A 21,985-nucleotide genomic window follows, 5' to 3' on the forward strand; every position below is an offset into this window, starting at 1 on the left:
GAATCGAACTCAGATCTCCTGCAAGCAACATCGAAGAGCCTGACTGCTCAACCACTAGCACTCATAGTCTCATCATAATCAGCCTTTCAAGTAACAAAGGGAGACTCGAATCTGGAAGGAAATAGCTCATTGAAATTATGTTTGATACTAGATCTAGTAACAAATTTACGGCACTTGCAACACAATATTATGGTCAAAGATTAGTTACAAGAGAGTAACAAACCAAAAAGGAGCAGAGATAAGGACGATAGATGGTTGACAGGAAAGAAGGAGCAAACCACATCAGAGCACCCATCAAACCCTACAAATGGTGTTTGTTATTATTTGTTTGAGACAAGAGGAACAAACTGACATAATATCAGTCATTTGGCGTTTGGTGGAAAGCAGGAAAAACTGAAAAAAAACAACAAAGGAAAAGAAAGGAGTAGGACCATCCCCCCCTTGAAATTACTTGCACATCAAAAAACATTAACAAACAGTATTACTCAATCACTCATTTCAGACACACAAAGACTCAATTTTCAAGGCCTTCGTTTGTGATACATTTTTTGTTTATTTAAAAGAGAGGAAACGGTCTTAAACAACCAGTGACAGGATTACAATGCAACACTACTTGCACCAAACTATAATTTATAAGGCACATAGCATGGGGTTAAAAGAGTGTGGAGAGTGCCGTTGTGGGCAGCTACTGACGACACTGTCTACCCGTAACCTCAATACTAAAACACGTAGTAGTAGTAGTAGTTCTAGAATGTAAGTAATGAACATTACTCGATACATGAGTTATTATTACATAGATGGAGTGTCAATATTATAGACACATATAGCTCACAGTAAAAGTAAGTAGGCCTACTGTTCAGTCTTAAGGACAATTATTCAATGAACAGGTTGAACCTCTTGTAAAATCGAAGGTTTCACTTGTGAACAGGGTATTATATATATATTAGGGTTCGCTAAAGAGTGTTCATAACTATAATAACTGTTGTGTATGATAAGACGATATAATGAGATCATATTCCACTAAGAAAAAGACTGACTAACACTAACAGTTTGACTCTCAGCCTTAGCATTACTCACATAACACATTGCAATTAGGGCTAGAAAACCATAACAATGAGTAACTCAGGCCAAACTAAGGGCAGCATTTTTCTAAAAGGAACTGTATAAATATAATCTTATGAGGACTGCGAGAAGAGTATGAGATAGTGCCAGAGTATGCAAATATTTAAATAAAACTGAAAGCCCTAGTCCTATCGGTTCACAGGGAAAATAACACTATTGTACTTCCTAATGCTACCTTCTTTGTATCTTACTACTAGTACTAGCATCAAAGTCATCTTCAAGCAAACATACAAAAGCAGCATGGGGGGCAAAAATTATAATAAAAGTAAAGCAAAAAAGAGAGATGGTATGTGGGTGGCAGTGTTGAAGGAAGTAAGGCTTTTTATTAGATTTTAAGCTTTGAATGAGAAATAGCTATAGGGGATCAAAGTTGAACTGGGAGGAGATTTCAGCAGTTACCCCATGGCTCACTTGGTCACATATGTATATATATATATATATATATATCTATATCTGTCACAACTCTGTTTGTGAAACTGATCCACCAACAACTCCGCAGAGTTTCCTTCAGAAAAGACAGGAGTTATCATTCTTGAAAAACTTACTCGTGATATCATACATCTACCCTTGATCTTGATCGCAGACAAATTTACACACTTATACTATACAAACAAGCACAACGTAGCCCTAATGATGTTCATTATAATAATTAAACTAATAATAATAATAATAACAATAATAGTGTTAAATTTTCCCACAGCTGCCTTTGTGAATATAAGCAACCAAATTCTGTTTTACCACAAAAAAAGACTACATATACAAATGACAGTCTGCATGTCACAAAATACACAATGACACCATGTTTTCTCCACACTAAAAAGAAATCTAAGGTGAGTTCTCAACTTGAATGAAAAAATTACCTTCACCACTCTAACATGAGAGATTTTGAATGGTACTTTTATCAAATTAAGACACAAAGAGTGTAAAATACACAGCAGAAAGAGACAAAAGTTAGAGACAAATATATCTCGCCTGACAATAGAGAAACACTCTTAACTTCAAATTTTTTACTCTAAAAAGCATCTCACTGGGCTTTGAACATTCTCGTCCTCAAAATGTTTACGAAGTACTAACAATACCAACATACAAGAGTATGCTATGTTCTAACAAACAAAATTTTACCAAGGTGCAAAATAATATGCATTAATGTGATATAAATAAGAACACGGCAGGTTTAGAATATATCTATGTGCAATAAACTGAGGCACAAAAATGCTAGCTCAGAGAAAAATGCATGGTACTCAACACAAACAACATTGCAAAAGTTTGATCATAATAAAAAGACAACAGCTTGCAGAGGTTATGGCCAAAAGAAGGAGAACATTATCATACAGAGTGTCACAGCTTCAATTTATAAAACATCTGCTTGTGACTGTGATCAGCAGTACATTTCAAAAAATTAAATTAAAGCATGACAAATGAAAATTAAAGAATTTGACTACACTACAAAACAGCTGAAGATTACTTTGTTCCACAGCTATGTTGGTGCTGAATTTAAGGTGGATGTTCGAAATAAAATGTAACAATGGGATCTTTCATCCTTGTTTTGAAGAAAACAATACAAAGACTTTCATCATCTTTGTCACAATACAATTTCAGGGATAGGATAACAGACCCAAATTCACATCCATCAAATTAAACTGGCAATTTTGTTTTTCATCAAAGAAAAGAATCCAGCACAGATTTTGCTATTAATGTACTATTATTATGAGTTTTTAAAAAAGAAAATAACAATAACATAAATGAATAGAGAAATAATGGCTAGGAAAGGTCAGCAGTATTCAATTTTCAAATTATAAGGCACTTTAAAAAGTCCAACACCAAGAAAGCTGAACCGAGAGCTGCTCAGACACCACACAAGTTCTGCGAAGATTTAGTATAATTAGTAGACTTACAAAACTTACTTTTCTGACTGAAAGTAGTGAAAGGCAGCCACAAAAAAAGGCCACGAGAAAATCCACAATATGATATCTCACAATATGATAATAACAACGAATAATCAATTAAAAACAACAAATTTCGAACGGCTAGATTTACTATATACAATTTGGAAAAGGGCTAGATTAAGATCTTAACTTTTTAAAATAAAAAATAATCTGAGGGAAGGACAACATCTTTGACAAAATCAAAGGAGAAATTTTGTCATATAAAGAGCTGAGATCCATTATATCTCTATCACAAGAGCACAACAATTGTGACATCACTAATCAGAAAAGAAACAGCAGTCCAAGAGCTTAGCAATCTCATAAGGCCTAAAATGTATGTTTGTTTAAAAAAGAGAAGCATTGTTTGTGGTCCTGTCTTAGTATCAGGGATAATCACAATCATCAACACGCCTTCAAGAACAAACACTGAGGTTTGAAATATATACAAATGTGGTGCACTGACCAAAATAAAACAAAATGTAAATGAAATCAAAAGAGTAACACATGTAGCCTACCAGTCATTTAGGAATTCAAACATTTGCAAAAGAGAGATTTCATACAATCCATGCAAGAAAAGATTACAAGATTACAATACATCAGCAAGTTCAATGGCCCAAAAAGACCCAGTGCTGCTAGGTATAAGGAAACGTGCTGAAACTATGCTATACAAAGCTGCCATTGCGTTCAGAGGGAAATATGGGGGGGAAAAAAGTCAATCTGGTATTGCTAATGCATGAAAATTACAGATAAAAGAATGGTAACTAAAATAGACCCTGTCCTTGAAAAGATAAAAAGAATTCCTTTGAGAAGCTGCAGCAACAAAATTAACAAACTGTTTAAAAACAAGTGTCTGACAATTTCATTGGACAAAATTAAATAATAAATGTGTCACGACGCGGTGGAATCAGGCGCTTATCACTTTTTGTCATGTGGAGTTATTAGTATCATCTGAAAGCTTATTCATTTGCCTTGCTTTCGATGGAAAAAATATTCATTTACCTTGAATAGAAGTCGAGATATTTGCGATTGAAGGAGACGGGGTTGCCAGGTTTTGGAGGTAAAATTAGCGAGAAAATGGCCGACAAAGCTTGGCGACTTCCATAGCTTAACACTTTTCCTACCACCACCAGCTCGCAGACGTGGCCCCGCTGGACCGAAACCCTCAAAATACAGCTTGAGTAACTCGCTATCTTTTCCAATCAAGTAATCAAATGCCACGAAATTCTCGGCCAATCTATGTTTCCGAAATAACAGAATAGATTTCCTGTTAGCGGATTTGAATCTAATACTAGCTGTGACAGACGATTTTCAGTCATTTCAGGGATTTTTTTCTGTCCTCTTCGAATTGTAAACATCGTTCGAACGACTGCCATAGCAAAATGGAGGCTGGGCCGTCAGGGATACGCCCTCCAAAGGGAATAACTGCTGTTCGTGCCGTGGAACAAATTAACGATTGGTTGGACACTGGTGAGGAAGCTTCTGCACTTAGCTTCGATTCAGATCTAGAATTAGGACAAGAATCCAGAGCTGACAACTACGCTAGTAGTAGCGACGAGGACCCTGTCAGCCCTGTCACATCACAGACCAGAGTCCTACAGACCTCCACCTACAGCAACAAGAGGGCATGGCAAGGATAGAGGTTTAGACAACTGCTGCTGGTAGGCCTAGATCTATTGATAGAACAGCTAACCCCACTGATCAGTTTAACAGCAGTGGAGAGAGGCAAGACGTGGGGAATCCACTTCAAACTCTATAGACTTGTACTTGTAAGAAAGAATGCAACTGGCCTAAACCACAACAATCTGAACCCCGACACCAGTGACCCTTCAGCTCTTGACTGCTTGTTTGCAATTTTCACATCGCAGCTCATAGGGAGCTTGATAAGAACATTGAATGTTTATGCTGACGACAGAATAGCTAAAAACACCCCTGCTCGAAGATACCGATCATACAAACATTTTGAGCACGTTGACAAACCAGTTTCTGCGTTTCCTCGCAATTCTTATTGCCACGGGACTCAGCCCGAAACCAAGTGTCAAAGACTTTTGGAGTGACAGCGTGCCCCACATGCACACCCCTTGGTATGGCCAGAAGATACCTAGGAATCATTTCGAAGCCATTTACCACTCATTCCCGCATGCAGCTGCTGCAAATGCCGAGACGAAAGCGAAAATCGAACCATTTCTCTAAAGCATAATGCTAAACTCACAAGAAGCATTTTATCCAGATAAGTCTTGTCTCACCTTTCATTTTCTTTGTTTTTCTATTATTATCCATCATCAACATTATTTATGTTTATTTTGTTTTTGGATTTTGTAATTCTTTTCTCTGTAGGCCTAACTATAGGCATTATTACTTTGTGCGTGCCTCTGTTTGTCCAAATGTGTAGAACTGATTATTGGCTAATATGCAGGCCCAACTATCTGTCTTATTAGTATGTGTGCGTGTGCTAGCTGTTTGTCGTAGTGTGAGTGATAGACCGGTTACTTGATCTCATTTCTGTTTATTACCAATATCATTCCCAAGAGAAATATGAAGAATAAAGAATGTAAGCATTTATTTTGTGATTCCTTAAAATATTAGTCCTTGAAGAAAAGGAATCATATGCATCACCCATTTCTTATTTCTAAAATTTGCAAAAAAATTCATGAAAGCTCTTCCTCCACTCTTATGAAATTTTTATTTCTCTGTCTTACATTTTTTAAAATATCTTTTAGCAAAAGATGTCTCCATAGACGAGATGGTGGTTGAATTCAAGGGGAACTGGAAGTACAAGAGGTACAATGCCAGCAAACTTTCGAAATACCACATAAAGACCTTCAGCCTCTGCGACAGTGCTACCGGCTATGTTGTGAATATGTTCACATATTATGGCGCAGAGACTGGATACCACCCTGATGTTGACCAGGATGGCAGCATGGCAGAAAAGGTGTTTCAAACACTTATCCCGCCCCTAGAGAAAGGGCATCACATCTTTGCAGACAGATTCTACATGTCCTATCCGCTTCTGCAGTTTCTTTCGTCTAAGTCCCACCACTTCACACTGAAACAGTCGACATCCGACGAAGAAACCTACCCCAGCAGCTGAAGACTATTCGGCTCGAGAAGGGGGAGAGTAAGTGGTTTGTGGATAATTCCACTGGGCAATGTCTCCTTGTTTCATTCAGAGACAAGAGTGCGAAAAAGTTTGTGGCTGTTGTCACCAGCGCAGACACTGTGGAGACCACCTCTGTGAAAACAAGGGGTGGTACTCAGGTTGACAAGCCATGTTGCATCGACAAGTACAATAGTACCATGAATTATTGAATGGATGTGACCGTGCGGACCAGATGGTCAGATATTATTGTGTGCACAACCGTTAAAGTCACAAGTGGCGGAAAAAAATGTTCTATTTTCCTTTGGAGATTGCACATATGAATGCAAAAATTATTTACTGCCATGCAGACTTCACCCAGCCAATTGGGAACCACGAGATTCAGCCTCTGACGATCAGTTTCAGATCATCCAAAAATAAACAGGTCTCAGAGCTGGCACATGCAGCCTCAGCACTGGAGAGAATTTCACGGGACGTTTCAATGCTGCTGACGGTGAAGTCACTGACAACCCTATCGTGAGATTAGCACCCCAGAGCCATTTCCAGCAGTCACTGGACAAAGACCGTAACTGTCAGGTCTGCAGCAGACCCGACAAGAGGAAACATACCCGCAATGTTCGTAGTGTGTGCCCAGGACGACCTCATCTGTGCAAAGGAGATTGTTTCAAGGCATAGCACAAGAAACTGAGATAGAAATAAGTTTCTTGTGAACAACAATTATTGAAACTAACTTGGTTAGCTAGTAGTTGTATTTTAATTCAATATGTGTGGATTATCTCTTCATTTTTAGATCTGCGAAAAATTTTTGTTCTCTATTTCTGGATATACAATAATTGGATACTTGCAAGACACAGTTCAAATGATGACCAAGAATTTGTACTGGTAAGTTGGAAAAATAAGAGGGAAGAGATTTTTAAAAAATTATTATTCTGTGTACTCGACTCTCATTTTTTAAAATCTGTCATATTTCTAATCAAAATCTATTACCCTTTTTCCTTCTTTAGTCCTCATACTTTTGCATATTTAGAATTACTGCTTTAGTCTTCATTGCAAGCAATAGTGTTCTGGGGTGAATTGAAAGAACATCAGGAGGATATTTTTCATTTTTAGAATCAATTGATGATCGGTGTACTGTATATTTTTACATTTCATACATTGCAATATTTCTCTTTTCATCAACTAAACAAACTTCTTAGATTGAGTTGAACTTTATGTGAGTACTGGCAGTTCATATATTATGTAGTTTGAATAAGTTTGAATGAAAACTGTAAGTTTTATGATTTTGTAACAAGAAAAAACCCAAAGTGTTTCCGACATTAGAAACATATTTTTACCTGTATAAAATGTTTTGCAAAAAGCAACTCAAAAGCAACCTTTTTTCTTTTTAGTAAACCATGGACATGTTTTCAGACAACTTATTGTTTTTCAGTGATAGGCCTGCATGGGTATTCAACAGTATAGACCCTCCTGTAGACACTTTAGTGAACATTTTCAAAAAATGCCAATTTCTCGGATTTAATTATTTTGACAAACGCCTGATTTCACCACGATGCCTCACAAATTTGTTCATCTTTCAAAAATAAAATTGCACACAAAAAATTTGTGCAAATTTTCTATCTCCTGGCAGTAAGTAGAAGAGAGAAAAATGAAAATTGTGAAAATGACAATGTCTCTGTTTGAGGTCATTATGTACAGTACAAGGTCTCTCTTGCTGCATTTACATTACTTTTAAAAATGAAAACAAAGATTTTATAAAAGTTTTAACAATATCTCAACAATCCAGATTGCAACAAGAGAAAAATGAGTATGCTAATAAAAGCTACAACAAGAATAAGTATGTACCACAAGCGGGTTCAGTTCATTAGGCAAGATTATATCAGAGGATAATAATGAGTGGTGACACTTTTGTGTCACAAAGCCATAATACTCTTTCCATTTCCAAAAAGCATATGTATCTTTCAGCTCTTCATAATTATGATAGAACAAAATCCTAAATTTTTTCACTCTTCAGACTCAGAATCTAAGCTTGTCTTGGACAAATCAGGTTTCCATAACATTACAAAAAATATTCACTTTTTTTGTCCCTTGGATGAAAGCAACAGATATATACATGTGCTTTCATAAGAAAAGTGTAAAAGAATGAGGAAGTGCATATATCACAACAGCTATCTTTACCTTTCAAACTCATTAAAAAATTAAATGGATCTTTCAAAGTGACCATACAACAAGGTTGCATAGAAGTAATGTAACAATCAGCTAATAGCTGTTTTTAGTTCAGTTTATACTTTTAGAATGCTGGTAGATAAAATATCAAAAAACAATCATGACTTTAATAAAGCCACACATACTTTTACTAAAAAAGTGGAGTCCCCTTAAACTAAAATCTACTGCAGGACCACCCGATTTACTTGGTTTAGCCATATTTTTGTATTAACTGAATCATGTTCGATTTATACAGACTCCACTGTAATTACAGGGCCAAATCTTTCCACTGCATATAACAGGACCCGAAGGAACAATAGCAAATAGACCGTATACCTCCTGTACAGAATTCAACACAGCAACATGCATCATCAGACTGATTTTTTACAACTGAAAGGGAATTCATTACCATGTCCTAGCAGAACAAAATAGAGACATCCCTGTTTTTTAAAACAATGTATCGTGGGATATGATGGGAAAGTTTCAACAAATAAAGTTATACTCTGGCCTCAATGACATTCTTTTGATTTAATGTAATAAAAACATATCAATTACCACAAAAGCATCCATGAAGTAGTGGTATCCTTAAAATGTAACTTGGTAAGTCCAAATAAATGAAGTCAAGAGGTCACCTTCAGTCTTATATCAAATGAGTAATAGGGCCTACTCTTATACATACCGGTGCATATATTTGAAGTATAACAGTGATAATGGGCTTGTAAGACTGATCTAATTCCTGAATTCAAATTAAATATCTACACACATAAACTATATGTACCACAATATAAAGTCAACGGTCTAAAGAATTGTGCACCTTTGAGACTGACTGCTGTGAACAAGAGTCATATCAGCATCGTTTGATTCAAAACTCTCAGCATGATATTTGCTTTCTTGATTTTCTTCGTCTTCCTCATCTTCTTCTTCCTCATCTTCTTCTTCTTCTTCTTCCTCATTCTTTTCAGTTTTCTTGGACAGCCGAAGATTACGGGATTGGGTCTGATATGACACATATCCATTCTCCTCTTCTTCCTCCTCCTCCTCCTCATCATCTTCATTTTCCTCATTATCTAATTTACCATCAATAGCCTCAAAACCATTGCCATTATGATATGACCCAGATAGAGCCTTCCCGGATTGCATGATGGAATAGGATCGTGCCTGGACAGTCTCTTTCCCTTCAGGTTCTGCGTACAAGATATTTCTAGTGTGAGATTCGGTCACTACTTCAGAGGAGGAAGATTCAACCAGTGATGGCGTTTGATGGCTGAACATGGCTCCAATTACTTTATCAATCTCCTTTTCTTCATCTACAAGTCTGCTTCTTTTCAGAGGTAATGTGTCAATTTCTGCCAAAGTTGTTCGTTTTCTTCCACTGCCAGTAATCTCACTACTGTATTCAATTCCTCCCGACGTTGCTGTCTGCTTCGATGCAGAGTATTCGCTCCCTTGGACGGCAAATCTATCCAACGCTGGCACAGTTCTCAGTACTGTTCTTCGGAGACTAGATGAAATCCCTGCACGGCTCAAAGGAGAAAATAATCCCCCCACCGAACTCTCATCTACAGTGCTGTTTACAGTCTCCACACTGCCGGCCACACGTTTGACACTACTGAGAGGGGCATCCACGGGCAGCCTCAGGTCACTGTCCACATGGCTGTAGACATAAGGCGTGGAGCTCTTCAACAAAGAAGACTTCTCTGTGTTAACTTGCGAAAGGGATATCTGAGGATATCTGTAACGCTCACTTATCACTAGAGGAGTGGCAGCATCTCTCGTCTTTCCCGGAGACTCGTTTAGTCTCAGTGATTGTCTACCACTACTGTTTGATAAACTGGAAACCTTTGAATGTGAATGTTGTGACACGGTGATTCTTTGGGTGCTCTTGGGCGGAGTACCAACTGGGGACTTCGCGCTTTTGGAGGCTGACCTCTGTTTGCTGACCTCAAGAGATACACGTACATCTGCAGCATTACTTTTAGGTGTTTTACGAATTCTTGGCGAAGTGTTCTGTTTGTTTTTACTCATTCCAGAAATGATCTCATCCCCAGTAGTTTCTAAAGTGATGTTCAATGTTCTCGAGCCGGACAGCTGCTTCTGGGTCCTTGGAGTTGCACCTGCTCTGGCAGAGCGCTGTGGAGATTTTCTTGGAGATTTTGAAGCTCTTTTACTTGTGGAAGTCTGTGACTTTCTGCTCGATGACACAGATACCGCAGTGCTCTTCCGCTTAGGGGTCACACTGACTTCTTTTGATTTGGAGGAAGACTTTGGCTTGTTCTTCCCTGGAGAAATAAACTTTTCAGCTCCATCACGTGGCAGACTTTTGTCTGGACTTTCTGTGATCTCATAGGAGAGAACTACTACAGGACTTTTTCCTTTAGGAGTTTTATTCCTCAACACTTTGCCCTTGGGACTTGATGCTAGTTCTTTTTCTGCACTCTTTCTTGGACTTTTTGACTGCGGAGTTTTGCCACTCAGTCTTCTGCTTTTAGAGACAGGGCCACCAGATGAAGCCTGAGCCTCCTTCTTCGCACTTTTCCTAGAACTTTTTGAGAGAGGCGTTTTGCTCCTTGACCTTTGTCTTTTAGATGCTGATGCAGATATCTGAGTTTCTACAGAACTTGAGGTTGAAGCGCTACTCACTGAAATTCCAATTTCAGGAGTATTTCCTTTTGATTTGCGACTTTTCGAAGAAGATGATTTTATTCCTGTCTTCTTAGATGTTCCACGCACTGGAGTAAGCAAAGATTCATCTTCAGCCTGTACTTCAGTATCAAGTGACTCCAACTTTGAAGCACTTGCAGATGTAACTCTTTTGCCTCTCGTTGCTTTGGCCTTGGCAGGAGAAGAGGAGCCTAGACTTTTAGAGGGACTTTTGCTGCCAGCTCTAGACTTCTTAGTAGATTTCTGAGAAACAGCTCTTTTAGCACTTCGTTGCGGTGTGCTCAAAGTTTCAGTAGTTACTTCGGTCAAACTCTCAAATGTCTCTGATGTTTCTGGGAGCCTGCGGCTACTGTTTCTAACCTTTCTCGGAGGTGAGGGACTTTGCTTTCTATTTTTTAAAGGTGAAACCTTGGGACTCTTTCCCCGTGGAGACTTTGAAGCTTTGGCTTTTCCCTTTCGTCCTGGGGAATTTGTTTTGGCTTTCAGAGAAGTGAAACCTTCTGATTCAAGGCTTCCATCGAAACCATCAACACCTGCATCTTGATCTGAAATGACTTCCATTTCTTCATCTACAACCTTCTTCGCACTTCTAGACGATGACTTTGTCACTTTGCGAGACGCTACATTTGTTCCTTTCACTTTAACATTATTTGCTGAACTACGACTAGTTATTTTCTTTACCTTTGGAGACGAGGAAGCCTTCTGTTTCTTAAGCAATGTCTTCGACGTAACGGATTTTACAATTTCAGTACCACTACCACTCTTTGCTTTTGAAGATTTTCCTTTCTTGGGGGGTGAGCTGTTTTCCTTAACATTCGGTGACAAAGCCAAACTCTTCATATTAAAACTCACTTCCGGATCAAACTTATCATTATCAACCAAAAGAACTTTTTCCGCCGTTATTTTGGTAGTGCTGGTTTTGGCATTTGATTTTTTTCCTGCTCTTTTCACTGCAGCTGTCTGCTTTTGTACCTTGGCAGTCTGGGGTTGGGTGGAGTGTCGGCGAGAGGACTCACCAGTCCCTTGTTTTGAAGCTTGCTTTGTTGATACATAAATAGAAGATCTTCGGCTCCTGGTCTTCACACCTGGTGGTGAGCTGAACATCAGACTTGGAACCTTGAATTCATCAGCGCCAACTTTTCTTTGACTGGAATTCTTGGAAGGTGTTCCTTTTCCGCTAAACCCAATTTCCGTGTGCACAACTGTTGTCTTCCTGCAGAAATTTAGAAATCCAAAAGACATTCTTAAATTCAGCATTCTAAAAGTTGTATGACAATTGACAATTATCCTAAATACTATCAAATTATGAAAAGCATTGAGTCAGAAGCGAGAATAAAAGGGATAATTTGTCCATGCTCAGTACCAGTACAATTACATCATCAAGGTTTATCTCACCCTGAACCAGGATAGAGGCCACTGACAAACACTTCCCATTTTTCAGGACCCTGGACTAGCTTCTTGACATTACAATATGTGAGGCATCATGGTGAAATCAGGCGCTCGTCAAAATAATGAGATCGAAGAAAATGGCATTTTTCCATCAGTTTGGCAATTTTTATTGAAATTTTGTTTTTTGACTCAACACTTTTTATGCTCTTATAATGAAAACACATTTCCATATGAATTTTACTGAAAAACCTTCTTTAAAGGCACATAGTATGTAATTTTCAGTTGTCAAGAACTCTTAAGCTATTGAAGTTACCAAACTTTGGCCGCAATTTTCTCATTAATTTATTAACCACTGAAACCAGGCGACTTCACCTTCTTCAATCGCAAATATCTCAACTTCTACTCATATTCAAGCTAGATGGATTTTTTTTCATTGAAAGCAAGGCAAATGAATAAGCCTTCAGATCATATCAATAACTCCACATGCCCAAAAATTGACAAGCGCCTGACTCCACCACATCATGACACATATGTCTTTCCACATTTCAGTTCAGTTCAACAGACCAGTATAAAAAGCATAAATAACAAACATCTCGATACAGTAAGTTACCAAGACTTCAGCCTTTGTAGGGGAGATAAAAGAGAAATACAGAATATAACACGGATATCTCAAAATCATCAGGACCGGCCTCGGTAGTTCAAGGGATCTACAGTTCGAGGGATATCTTACAAAGATAAAGAAGAAGAAAAAACGGGACCGCATGCACAGTTCGACGGATGCGCGATTTCAAGTCTTCTGTGTTTGACCTATACCTGTTATACAGTATAGTGATGCTTTAAAAGACTGATCCAGAGCAGTGTGTTAGCACAGTGACTACATGATGAACAGCAGACATTTTCTAACAGCTCTGAGAAGAATTTACGGCAAAGCAAGCAAACAAGAATGTCGGCAAATACTGTATAAAATATAATTTAGATTGATAGTGTCTTCATGGCAGTTTATAGAAGTAAAGTCTCACACTCTGTTGTAATAAATAAAAAAACTAATTCAGTTTTGCTCCCTTTAAAAAAAATTAGCCAACAAGCTCACATTTTTGTACCAAATTATTCCATGTCACATTTTCAGATGCAGAATTCATTTTTAAAAATGGAAAGGACAGTAATCTCATGTCAAGTCCCATAGTCCCGGGATTTTCAGCAGGTATTTCCAAACAGTATTCTAACATTCTACTTGAGCTACAAAAGTATGATTATATCCCCTTTTCACAAACACAACAAAAGATTTGAAATACAGGCTAGTACAACAGAAAATCAAAAGTTTAACTGGTGTATTTTTCACAATTGTTTCCATAAGAGCTGTTGTTGCTTTTTTTCTCTCTCATACAACAAACTCACTCAATCCCTCCTTTTGATCTTCAGTTTATCTAAAGCTATAAAGCTATAACTACCAGGCGAAAATTATGGGTGATGTAAAAATCATTTCCAAAGCTCATTAACTATCTGCCCCAAGCTCAAGTTCCTTTTCAAAAAACTCAAAAACAGAAGTTTTGGAAAATGCTAATCTCATCAATATTGAAATCAAATGACTCTCTACTCTAAGAATAAAGCATTTCTTCTTGTTTCTCCAACAAATAAATACTTTATCAAATATTTGACAGACATCAAACCGAGGCCTGTTTATCTCTCAGACCAATGTATGCAACTGTCACAATGTAGGTAGGTGCGGACTTGCTACATATGGGAAACAATCGGGTTGAAAAAGTACACTCTATTTCAACAGTCGGTGTAAGATTCCATCAAGCGCCACTTTTAAAAATGACTTATGGAGGAGTCTAACACTGAGTAGTCAATTTTTGCACTGATACCCTTTAACACTTTTAGTACCCATAGCGACTTCAGTCGCCAGGCCGTAGTATGCACTCATTACAATTTAATCATTACCGCTGGAGACTTTAACTGCCGACTTGACCAGGCACACTAAACATAATTAAAAAATAAACAGTGCTATCGGACTGAAGTAAATACCAAAGGAAGTCACTCTATATGATAGCTGAATGGTTGATGACCTCTGTGAATTTTAAAGCATGTTTCATGGGCTGCGAAGGTTTTTTTTACCTTTGAAAAAATTCTACATGACTTTGGCGTTCTAAACTGGTGTGATATTTGAGGATCTTTCACTATATGAGCCTTCGGTACTGCAAGTGTTAAATAAAAGACTTTTAAAGGTACAGTAAATCAACCAAAAGTTAAGTTTAACTTGATGGGTGAAGAAAGAAAATAGCACATTTAGCTGATTTAGCTGCTCAGCTTACCGACGAGTTTTTAAGGGTGACAAAGATTTAGGCGTGCTGAAAAGAGACTCATGTCCTGAAATCCAGTGAGGACTGTCACCAGAAGAGTCCAAGGTCAACCTTAGAAAAAATAGAAAGTAAAACAAAGGTAAAATGTCAATTCAATATAATAAATAAAAAATTTCCAAACACAATCAATGTTACAACATCCTCCACGATTAACTTCCCCGGTGTTTCAAAGGACCACAGCTGAGCTCCATGAACCTAAGTTCACACCTGAGTGTAACTACCTTTAACCCTTGTGAGCAATAAAGTAACTCCTGAAAGCATGAAGGCATATATACAAGGTGTCCCAAAAGTTGCACATCACCCTGGTTTTTATCAAATAGTTTGATGGTGTTGTGTGAAAATGCTATGAACTGTATGGCTGTCATCATCTTGTAAAAAGATTAAGCAATTGTACCAAAAATGTTTGCAGCAATCTCTTCGTAAAGTTGTTACTGCAATAGATTTCTCTGTTCTGTATCTGTTTTAGACTGAATCTTTGAAAGAAATTGAATAAAGCCTTATTTCTTCATAATTTGGCAATTCCAACCTTATAATAATCAATTCGTCAGACATTTCAGATAGACTATACACAGTACAATATGGATAGCTTGAGTTCGTCTGGACCAGCTTCTTTAGTTCGAGGAATCCGTAGTTCGAGGGATATCTTACCAAAAAAAAAAATGTTTCAAATTAAAAAAACGGACGGGACCGCAGGCACAGTTCAACGGATGTGTGATTTCGGGTCTCCTGAGTTCTACCTATCTGTGTTATACTATAAATAATAAATGCGTGAACTGAGTTCCCTCAGCAACAACAGTTCAGCTACAGAGCGGTGTGACACACCTGGCCTTCCTTAACAATAACAAAAAAAACAAGCTGAACTCCATCTTCTGTAAATAATTTTTTCAGCCATCATTCAATCTGAAAGTAGTGAAAGCATAAAAAATAAACTATGCCAATTTCTGAGTACACTGAAGTTTTTCAGGATGGTGCACTCCTCTTAAGACACCCGGTAGGCCTATATATATATACCTAACAATCGACCCACAAGAGCTCAGATGTACAGGCTCCTTTGGGCTCAAACGGTCAAAAGGAACATTCTTTCAAGTTTCAGTTTCAGAATCTTATTAGAATTAGAATGAATACTAGACAAAAATTAGCAATTTTTAAAGTTTTTTTAAAAAAGCAGTGCCAGTAAAGATCTAATTCCTTCAAGTGTCAAGGCAGTTAATCTATCATTAACTTTATTTTACACTGAGCTGTTGAATGAAGAACGAAAACTCAAACAGAACTAACTTCACATACAGGCTTAGCCTTACAATAAAGATACAATTTTTAAAACACATTTCCAACCTGCTACGACTTGAGGCAGATCCTGGGGTTACTTGAACACTGCTGCTGCTACTGTAAAAACTGGTAGTTGTGATGGTGCTTACTGTCTTACTTTGTCTCCTCGACATGATGCCTTCTTGTTTGCTCTGTGCAGAAAAAATATTCAAAGAAATCTTTAGCATAATAAGTACATGAAAAAAGGAGTCTAAAAGTTAACTTTATAAAGTTCATCAGAGTTGAAATAGCATTAGAGAAACTTTTCTCTGTAAGCTTCCTTGTGAACTTATATCTGATCTTGTCAACTGTCAATCTTATTTGTATACAAACCTTCTTGAAACACCTCTTTTCTCGTATGAACTAAACAAACTACTTAGCATGTCTTTGATCTACATTTCACGATTCACATTGTGTATAAAGCATGTGACATGGACCAATTCAAACTAGTACAGAACTATTACAGTTCCAGGAAAGGGAAATCAAATTTTTATCAGAATGAATGTCAGTACATGACATCCGATTCAAAGAGGACACTGTTTTCTAAAAATCTCGATTTGCATACACCCAGTAGAGCCATAGCACACGATTATACACTAACAAATTAACAAGTACGCTGTCTGGTAGGTTGGCCATAAGTTTTTGTCTCGACTATGAGGACAACTTAAAATCTTCTAAATGTTTTCCTCCAATCCCTTACAATGCCAATGTCTTGTTATTTTCACTGGAACCACAACAAATCAACAAATATTGCACAACCACTACTAGTAACAAGGACCACAGATAAACACAGATATCTCGAACACATCCAGGACTGACAAAATGTTTGATGATAATCCACAATTTGAGTAAACCGCCATGAGAAATAAGAGAAAAGTTGAAGAAAATCAAGGGAAGTAACTGTGACAGTATTATATAATATTATCAAACACTGTCATCATAAACAGTAGCTGGTATCAATACAATGATAAAAGGGTGGATTGTGGAGTGCTCATCCTTCAGTGTCAAGGCAAGAGCAAGAAAGAAAGTGCTGCAGATAGGCCTTAAATTCACATCTGATCTTTAAAAAAAAATGCTCTTACATTACATCGGATCAAAATCTTGAAGATGTAACCAACACTAGTCAGACCATAGAAACTATTCCTCTTTTGTGTAATCACTTCCCGATCCATGCCTTCATGTTCAAACAATCACACACAAAAAAACAACCCATAATTTACACACCATATGGCCCAGTGCAGCGCCATAGGCCTACTGTCAATCTTCAATTACACCTCACCACCCACCCTCAAATGACTAGATTCAAGGGAGTTCTGGTGCCTTCTACCCTATATTATATATATATACACACTAAGCTACACTACAGGAGGAATGATGTGCCTTGATACCTGCTCTGGGGTATCTTGTTCAATGTCAGAGAGAGAGAAAGGAAAAAAGTATTTGATGCAAAGGGGAGCCTTACAACTTTATCTTACATTTTTTTCTGACTTTGTTCTTTCAGATGATGATGTAACCAACAATGGTCAAAGCATGCAACCCATCCCTCTTGCGTAATCACTTCCTGTTCCAAAGGGGGCCTACTAGATCTCTGATCTCCATGTTCAAACACACACATACACACACACACATAAACATATATATATAAAAAATAATTCGCACATCATGCCATTTTAAATGGCCGGCACTATTTCTCCGAACGTTCGGGAAAATAAAGCTGGGCACTATTTCTCCGAACACTCTGAAATCACACCCTTTCCCGCATATTTCGGATAATAAAAATAAAATATAGATCTATAATTATATTATAGGCCTACCAAAGATTGTTCGTATACAATATGGTTCAATCGGTCCAAAAAATGTCCGTATTTATATAAAGAAATGCTACAGTTCCAAACAGTTTTTCGCTACAGATATGACGTGTGGCCTATGAAGGGTGCTGCTCTTAAACTTAATGTTTTGCGTTCACTCGTGAGCTGTCTAGATCTAGATCTATGGAGGGTTATTGATAACGACACATAGAGCTAGCATCTGCGTTTGTCGAGGCCGCGACCAATCAATCGTGGCTCGATTTTTTGGTCCCCGAAAAAGTCCAAAAAAAAGAAAAGAAAATGAAACTCTTTACTTTTGAAAGAAAGTTCACTTAGCTTCACTTCGTCTCTTTCTCACTTGTCACCACGTTGAATTTGTTGAATACGTTACAGTTACATACGATTTGTATTGCTGTTCCTCTTTTATTTTTCGTTCATTTTTCCCTCTTTGTGGTGTTATATTTTGTTGGTGTGTATTTTTTTTTCTTGTTATTGTTCTGATGTGTTGTTTTTCTATTAATTTTTTTTTGTTGGGGAAAAGGGGGGCGGGGGGGTTGTATAGTGTAACGTCATTTAATTTGATGTTCCTACAAAAGGTATTGTGTAACGTCATTTAATTTGATGTTCCTACCTTCATTAGATTCTAAATATATATACCTGTATAGATTTAAATGTGCTATGTTAGAGCGTTCCACCAAAACCAAGTACATGTACTGACACTGGCAGGCCCCCTGTGTGTGGTTCCATAATTTCCATGCAATATCCTGTACTTTTTTTAACAAATTACGCACATTTAGGGTTAAAACGGTCAATCTTCTTCGGACAGGTGGACACACGCCCTTATTTGTTAATTGTTGTGGTTGTTTCTGGGCTGTTCTAGTTTTGATTTCATTCTGTTGTGAAACCTTTCTTTTTCACGTTTTTACACTCATCTAAAAATCTCTAGACTAGATCTAGCTCTTGAAAATTGAAATAGATATCTAAACCCAAAAATTTGCTCCGTTTTTTTTTTTAATGGACGATAACCGTCCACTCAATAGAAAAGAGGGTCAGATTTCTCCGTCTCTCGGGTGCCTCAGGCAGTACCCGCCTCGCTAAACCAGTGGGCACACGGCCGGAGGAGAAGCTGAGAACAGATACCACCTTTGATTTGCTCCTTCCCAGACCTCGCAGAATGACGGAATGAAAGTTGGCGCCGAACTCTCGCAAATAGGCAAACAATCACAACCAGAGCGGAAACCGGAAACCGTTCGGAGAAATAAAGATCGGCACTTCGATTTTATATGGCCCAATGCTGTGCGACACCGTTTTCTATCATAACCTTACTACCCAACACCCACTCTCATGTGACAAGACAGAAGAAAGGTTTAATGGTTTACATTTACACATTATAGCCTTAACCCTATCCGAACACCCTGGGGTCAATTTTTGTACAGTAGTCTCCGCCTAAATTCTAAATGCACACCATACAAAAGCACGCTGCACTCAAACGCACGCTTTCGTCATCTGACGAGTTTTTTACTATATAATTTAGACGTACAAACGCACAGTTACTCCCTCTAAACGCACGCTCCGATCTGTGAAACACGCCGACAGGTAAAGCTGGACAGAGGGAAATCTGCACAGCTTGCATAGGACAAGCCTCGAAAACCGGATATTAGTGAGACTGCCCCTTACGCCGAACAAAGGGAGTGATGGACAGCGTTTTCACACCCAACTTTCCACAGACACATAGGTCTAGGACTCTAGATCTAGGAATGGTCAGTGAAAGTTAGGTGACTGAAATGTTATTCGATTGGTCACTGGAAATGCCTCTGTTTGAGAGAAGGTTTCTGACTGGTGTTTGGGTGACTACACGTAGGCTAATGTTTAGTGAGACCTGAGCCTAGGCTTATCTTCACACCAACTCTTACATATCAGTGACAGATCCGGGTCATCTAGATCTATTATAGATCTAATCTAGATTCTAGTTGGCCTACTGAGCTGACATCGTTTTATTATATTTTATAGAGTAGTCAAGTGGTTCTGTTGACTGTTGTCTCGAGACTGCTAAGACAAGATAGATTCTAGACTAGACTAGATCTAGTCTACAACAATCTAGAGATCTAGATCTAGTTTCAACACAAAAAGAGAAGAGAAAGTAGGCTTACGTTGAAATTATAATAAATGGTCAAACGTTACAACCACAACCTGTTTTGAGTGTTTCAGGAAGTGGCCATAATTGAGAACTCTAGGCCTATACTATAGAACTCTAGATTCTAGGCCCAGATCTGCCACCACGAAGTCTTTACGTCGGTGATGACGCCACATCAAAACCCATGGCTGACAAGTGACAGTCTCTCAGCACCTGCGTACTAAACAACCGCTAAACCCATGCTGCTATCAATACCATCATAAAACAGAGACATAAAGGAGAAAAAATTGGATTATTCCTGCCTTACACTTTGTACAGGGGGTCACATAGGAACTGTAAACAATAACAATAACAACCGCTTCCTTGCCCACTGTGGTTCAAGTTTAACCGCGTCCTGCCAGATTTTCAAAAGCTTCTCATTTCTCGTATGATCAGCCGTTCGTTCGATTCAAATAAACTTTGAAATGACAGTAAAATTCAAATTTATGAGATACAGAAAATCATGCTCTCGGTGCTGACTACAATAATTTATCATTTTACCATAAAAATAGCTCTGATTATTACGTCAACTCAGACGATTCAAGTATGTCGTTTTGAAAACTTGAAAATTCTTATGCTACAACTTGACATTACTGTGAGAGAGAGAACTTAGAGAAGCCTCTGACCTTAACGCAACATGAATATTAATTACGCGGTTGTCTATTCAAACAATTGTTGTCTCGTGTCACTGGCATGGCGTCAAAGGCCAAGACCTCTTACAATTAATTAAGTTACAAGCTTTAATTTTAAATTAGATCTAGATCTAGATCTATGTCTTGAAACTGGTCCAAAATGTTTAAAAGTAAAAAAAAAAAAACTGATTCCAAATGTCATACTGGAACTTAAACCGTCACTGTCGTTTGTTACTGTTTGCCCAAGGTGGTTATAATCTAAGCCTAAGGTCCGCGCGTCACAACCCAAAACTTGTAAGAAAGTTGAGACCACGTGGGGATGCGAAACCAGGTTTTAAAAGTGAAGCAAAAATTAATGTTTAGGTCTAAGCTCACGAAGGCAAAGTAAGAACACGGTTTCGGGTGGGGTGTACAATTTTCCCCCGTTTTTCTCACAGCACAGGGCACAGTTTCATAATTTGTTTAACACAGTCGGTCTTTATGAGAGAAAAAAACAACAGAATCATGATCAACTAATTATTAAAATTGGTCATAATATTATGTCAATGTAAACTAGGCTAAGGTATTATTAATAAGCTACGCCTTTTTGAAGACCCCATAAAGTGATGGAATATCAAAACATGAGCATTGATTACCGATGCTTTTTTTTATTTTTATTTTTTTTACAAAAATCATATGACTTGTAGATCTAAATTGATATCTAGATCTAGATCTAGTTGACTAATTTTGGTGACATTTAGTGGGCTTTTTTAACGGATCCGTAACCCATGGTGATTCAACACATCGAAACAAAATAACTTCTTGTTGATAGTCCTGTGTATTTTGACTTACATGGGCTATATAAACAGTGGCGGTGGGTGGACCAAAATTTGGGAGGGGCTTAGGTTGCTCCCAGTTCTTTATCACCAAATAGCAAGCAATATAAGAATTAAACAGTGATGATTTTTCTATACTCAGGGTGAACCACAGCAGTTTGAGAACCATTCAAACGAGAAGAGTTGTCTCTGTTTTCCATGTCTTTGTTCTTAGTTAAAATCTTGTTGATGGTGGGGACGAAGCAAATTCACCTCCAAATTTGCTCTAATTAGTTTTCGTGTGATGAAAAAGTTGCCTTACAAAAATAGTTCGACCTGATTTATAACTGTTAAACCTCAGCGGCACAAACACATACATATATATATATATATATATATATATATATATACTATATATTATATATGCACACACAGCACTTCATACATAATACTACAGTACTTCTATGAGCTGGATTAGGCCGTGTAGTCGAGAAAGTTGAACGCATCCAACAAAGAACGA

General features: G+C 37.8%; 1 protein-coding gene across 1 annotated transcript; it reads right to left on the minus strand.

Moving 5' to 3' along the window:
- Nucleotides 1-5,369: 5,369 nt before the first annotated feature.
- On the minus strand, nt 5,370-20,531 carry LOC101853693 (nucleolar and coiled-body phosphoprotein 1). The gene is made up of 4 exons (XM_005097381.3): nt 20,308-20,531; nt 16,086-16,212; nt 14,706-14,804; nt 5,370-12,217 (listed from the first exon to the last, which is right to left on the minus strand). Exons 2-4 carry the CDS (start codon nt 16,190-16,192, stop codon nt 9,142-9,144), a joined length of 3,282 nt encoding a protein of 1,093 aa, XP_005097438.1. The 5' UTR covers nt 16,193-16,212; nt 20,308-20,531; the 3' UTR covers nt 5,370-9,141.
- Nucleotides 20,532-21,985: the final 1,454 nt, after the last annotated feature.

Source organism: Aplysia californica, unplaced genomic scaffold (genome assembly GCF_000002075.1).
Source record: "Aplysia californica isolate F4 #8 unplaced genomic scaffold, AplCal3.0 scaffold00153, whole genome shotgun sequence".
Classification (NCBI taxonomy): Eukaryota; Metazoa; Mollusca; class Gastropoda; order Aplysiida; family Aplysiidae; genus Aplysia; species Aplysia californica.

Coding starts and splice junctions, on each gene's coding strand:
- LOC101853693 (XM_005097381.3), bottom strand. CDS start 16,192: ATGTCGAGGAGACAAAGTAAGACAGTAAGCACCATCACAACTACCAGT. Junction 14,805..16,085: donor TCTGCCTCAAGTCGTAGCAG/GTTGGAAATGTG, acceptor ATTTTTTCTAAG/GTTGACCTTGGACTCTTCTG. Junction 12,218..14,705: donor TCACCCTTAAAAACTCGTCG/GTAAGCTGAGCA, acceptor AAATTTCTGCAG/GAAGACAACAGTTGTGCACA.